Source organism: Odontesthes bonariensis, chromosome 15 (assembly GCF_027942865.1).
Source record: "Odontesthes bonariensis isolate fOdoBon6 chromosome 15, fOdoBon6.hap1, whole genome shotgun sequence".
NCBI classification, from domain to species: Eukaryota; Metazoa; Chordata; class Actinopteri; order Atheriniformes; family Atherinopsidae; genus Odontesthes; species Odontesthes bonariensis.
This window is the reverse complement of record NC_134520.1, coordinates 16,627,184-16,630,026: the sequence shown is the minus strand read 5'-3', so window position 1 is coordinate 16,630,026 and position 2,843 is coordinate 16,627,184. Positions and strand designations below refer to the sequence as shown.

General features: G+C 50.9%; 1 protein-coding gene across 1 annotated transcript; it reads right to left on the bottom strand.

The window, feature by feature from the left end:
• Positions 1-286: 286 nt before the first annotated feature.
• On the bottom strand, positions 287-2,603 carry LOC142399795 (diencephalon/mesencephalon homeobox protein 1-B-like). Its single transcript, XM_075484336.1, has 4 exons — positions 2,450-2,603; positions 2,103-2,281; positions 1,530-1,983; positions 287-1,415 (listed from the first exon to the last, which is right to left on the bottom strand). Exons 1-4 carry the CDS (start codon positions 2,601-2,603, stop codon positions 997-999), a joined length of 1,206 nt encoding a protein of 401 aa, XP_075340451.1. The 3' UTR covers positions 287-996.
• Positions 2,604-2,843: the final 240 nt, after the last annotated feature.

Sequence of the window (2,843 nt, the reverse complement as noted above, 5' to 3'; positions counted from 1 at the left end):
AATGAAATTGAACGCTTCCTCTCAAATCCTTTGCACAAAAGGAGACGTGGAGTTGCTCTGGAACCAGGCAGATGGTGGCGAACACGGAGGGATATTTACAATGATCCATGGATTCTTGCAGGCTGACATGAGAACTGTAACTTTAAACAAAGAGCCATCTCTCGCCTGCAAAAACATGTTTGACTGTTGGCTGATAAGACCTTTATTTGTGATATTGGGTCTTTTTTTTTTCTGTTGCCACTGCCATGACAGCTGCGTTGTCGTGCAACAGCATGCCTCAGAAGGGCACATGCATGCATAGTTCACGGTCAGAGGTTCTGGCAGGACTATAGGATGTGTCAGTATCTAATATCTATGTTTGAGGGAGTCAGCCTGAAGATGTTGACCAGGGGGAGTGAAATACAAGCAGCATCCAGAGGTGAACAGTACTGTTTAGTCACATCTGCAGTCCAGGTCTGTTCACCTATTGAGTCATAATCTTGTTCCGGTTAAGTCAAACAAGCAGAGGTGTTCTCTGTGTTTTTTGTGCTCCAATCAGCAAGGTGCAAGCCCATAATGACAAAGAGGCAACGGGGACTGTGGGTTTTAACAATCCTTACTGAGGTAGAGTCACAGTCGGTCATTCATTTATCTATTCATTTATTTTCACTTCAAGTAAGCTAATAAATCCTATACTGCTTAGAACTGCTCTGGTCTTTAAATTGGGTATATTTGAAATCTACAAAATTGAAAAAAAAACATTTCCAGTGGGTCAGTGGAATTATATATGAGCAAAATGTGGACAGATATTGAAGTCCCGACTTTAGAAGTCATCACGGCAGTCTTTTGAGCAGCGAAAATATTTAGATATTTCTGAAAGCTTTTGTTTTTTGAGTTGTGTCTGAATTCTGCATGGATACACAAAGTTGTTGTGAGAGGTCACGAGGAAGCTGGTGGGGGAGTCACTACGGCTTCTTGATTGGAAGCCAGACACGTAGGGCTGAGCGGCCTGGAGTCTCAGTTGGGGAGCGTGTCTAAACCCAGAGAGGCCGCATGCTGCTTGGCCCTCATACGGAGGTTTTCGATGCTGGTGGTCTTGCTGTTTAGGCTTCCCGGAAGGCTGCCTGGTGCTGCCTGCAGCAGCGGGCTGTTCCACACCTGCTGGGCCTGCGACAGGGTCTGGTAGTAGGACTGGCAAGGCAGCGAGCCCAGCGGGGAAGGCATATTGACATTCATGCCCAGGTAGGGCAGGGAGGACGGCGTGCTCATGTCGAAGGATGGATAGTGCACCATGTTGTTGGTGGCTGCCATGTGCTGCCGAAACTGCTCCTGCAGCCGGAAGAGGCTGAGGGGGGACGAGGCGTAGGAGTTGCTCTGCGCCAAACCGCTGGTTATGGTGCTGGAAGTCGGCAAGGCAGGGGAGCTCAACGGAGAGTCTGACACACAGGAAGAGAGGAGGTGGACATTAGTATGATTTGACACATGGATCTGTCTCACGGGGATGTAGTTTTTATCATTTCAATCTGAACCGAGTGTGCTAACATTTTTACCTGAAGTGGGGCTGAGTCGTTTGCAAGATGGAGAGCTGCTCCCCGCCTGTGCTGCCCCCTCCTCCTGCGCCTCCTCCCTGAGTTTCACCCTCGACTCCCCTCTCATTTCATCCTCCTCTCTGTCAGCATTATCCTCTGCTGCTGACTCGCTGTCCGACAGCTCTGGGGAGGTGACGTTTACTTCCACGCTCATCTCGCCTGGCTGGGGCCGTGCTGCAGCCAGCCGCTCTGACTCTGAGTGACAGGAGGAAGACGAGGAGGGAGGAGGAGGAGTGCGGGCATCGGGACCCACTGTCGTGGTGGTGGTGGTGGTGGTGGTGGTGGTGAGGTCAGGTTTGGAGTCGTCTGTGGAGCCCTCTGCAGATCCAGATGCTTCCTTCTGTTTCTGGAGCTGCTCCTTCTGGAGGCTGCGCTGCTTCTTACGAAACTTGGCCCGTCGGTTCTTGAACCAGACCTGGCAGAGGGATCGACAGATGAGACGACTTCAAGCCACAGCACATTTATATCACTTTAGCACATTTTTAGCCTTTAAGATGACCGATTTAGAGTGTAACAGGCAGGAGCTATTTTTACCTGCACGCGGGCCTCAGGCAGGTTGGTGCACATGGCCAGGCGTTCGCGCATCACCACATCAGGGTAGTGGGTCTTCTGGAAGGTTTTCTCCAGAGCCTCCAGCTGCTGAGCGGTGAAGGCTGTCCGACTGCGCCGCTGTTTTCGGTGCTGGGAGCCATACCGGGCCTCAAGGATAATGTCTTGAAATGTGCAACCGTTGAGAAACAAGAAACATGTTTAATTTGAGGACCAAGACAAAGACACGATGCACGAGCGAGCATTCAAAGTTTTAAAAAGCAGCTGTTGTGAGCGAGATGCTGGAAGCGTGGAAGTTGGAGTTGGACTGAAAATGAGCAACTGATTCTTACCAGCAAGTCTTTCTGCCAGAGTGAGCGCGTGCACCGAGGGCCTGTAGTCAGGCGCGTGCTGTGCCTGCTGCGCCGCCTGCTGGTGGAGGTTGTACATGGCGCTCAGTGAGTTCATGGCGTGGAGAGAGTAGCCGTTCACCCCGTAGTGCTGCATGACCGGCGAGCTGTGTGCAGAGAGGCCGAGCCGCTGCGAGTGATGGGCCTGTTTCACTGAACAGCTCCGTCTGTTTCCAGCATGCAGAGCTGTTACAAAACAACAACAACAACAAAAAACATGAAACATTTTCTTTCCTAATGAAGTCTCTGCTCCAGCCGGGAAACTGAAATGGCAACAGGTAAAGTGCAGCCATCAGAAACTGCGCTTCTGATTTCTTTCATTTGATCACAGAGTGGC

Excerpts from the sequence above, each read along its gene's own strand:
- LOC142399795 (XM_075484336.1), bottom strand. The coding sequence starts at position 2,603 with ATGCAGCACTACGGGGTGAACGGCTACTCTCTCCACGCCATGAACTCA. Across the intron at positions 2,282-2,449 it reads TCTGGCAGAAAGACTTGCTG|ACATTATCCTTGAGGCCCGG; the intron begins GTAAGAATCAGT and ends GCACATTTCAAG. Across the intron at positions 1,416-1,529 it reads ACGACTCAGCCCCACTTCAG|ACTCTCCGTTGAGCTCCCCT; the intron begins GTAAAAATGTTA and ends CCTGTGTGTCAG.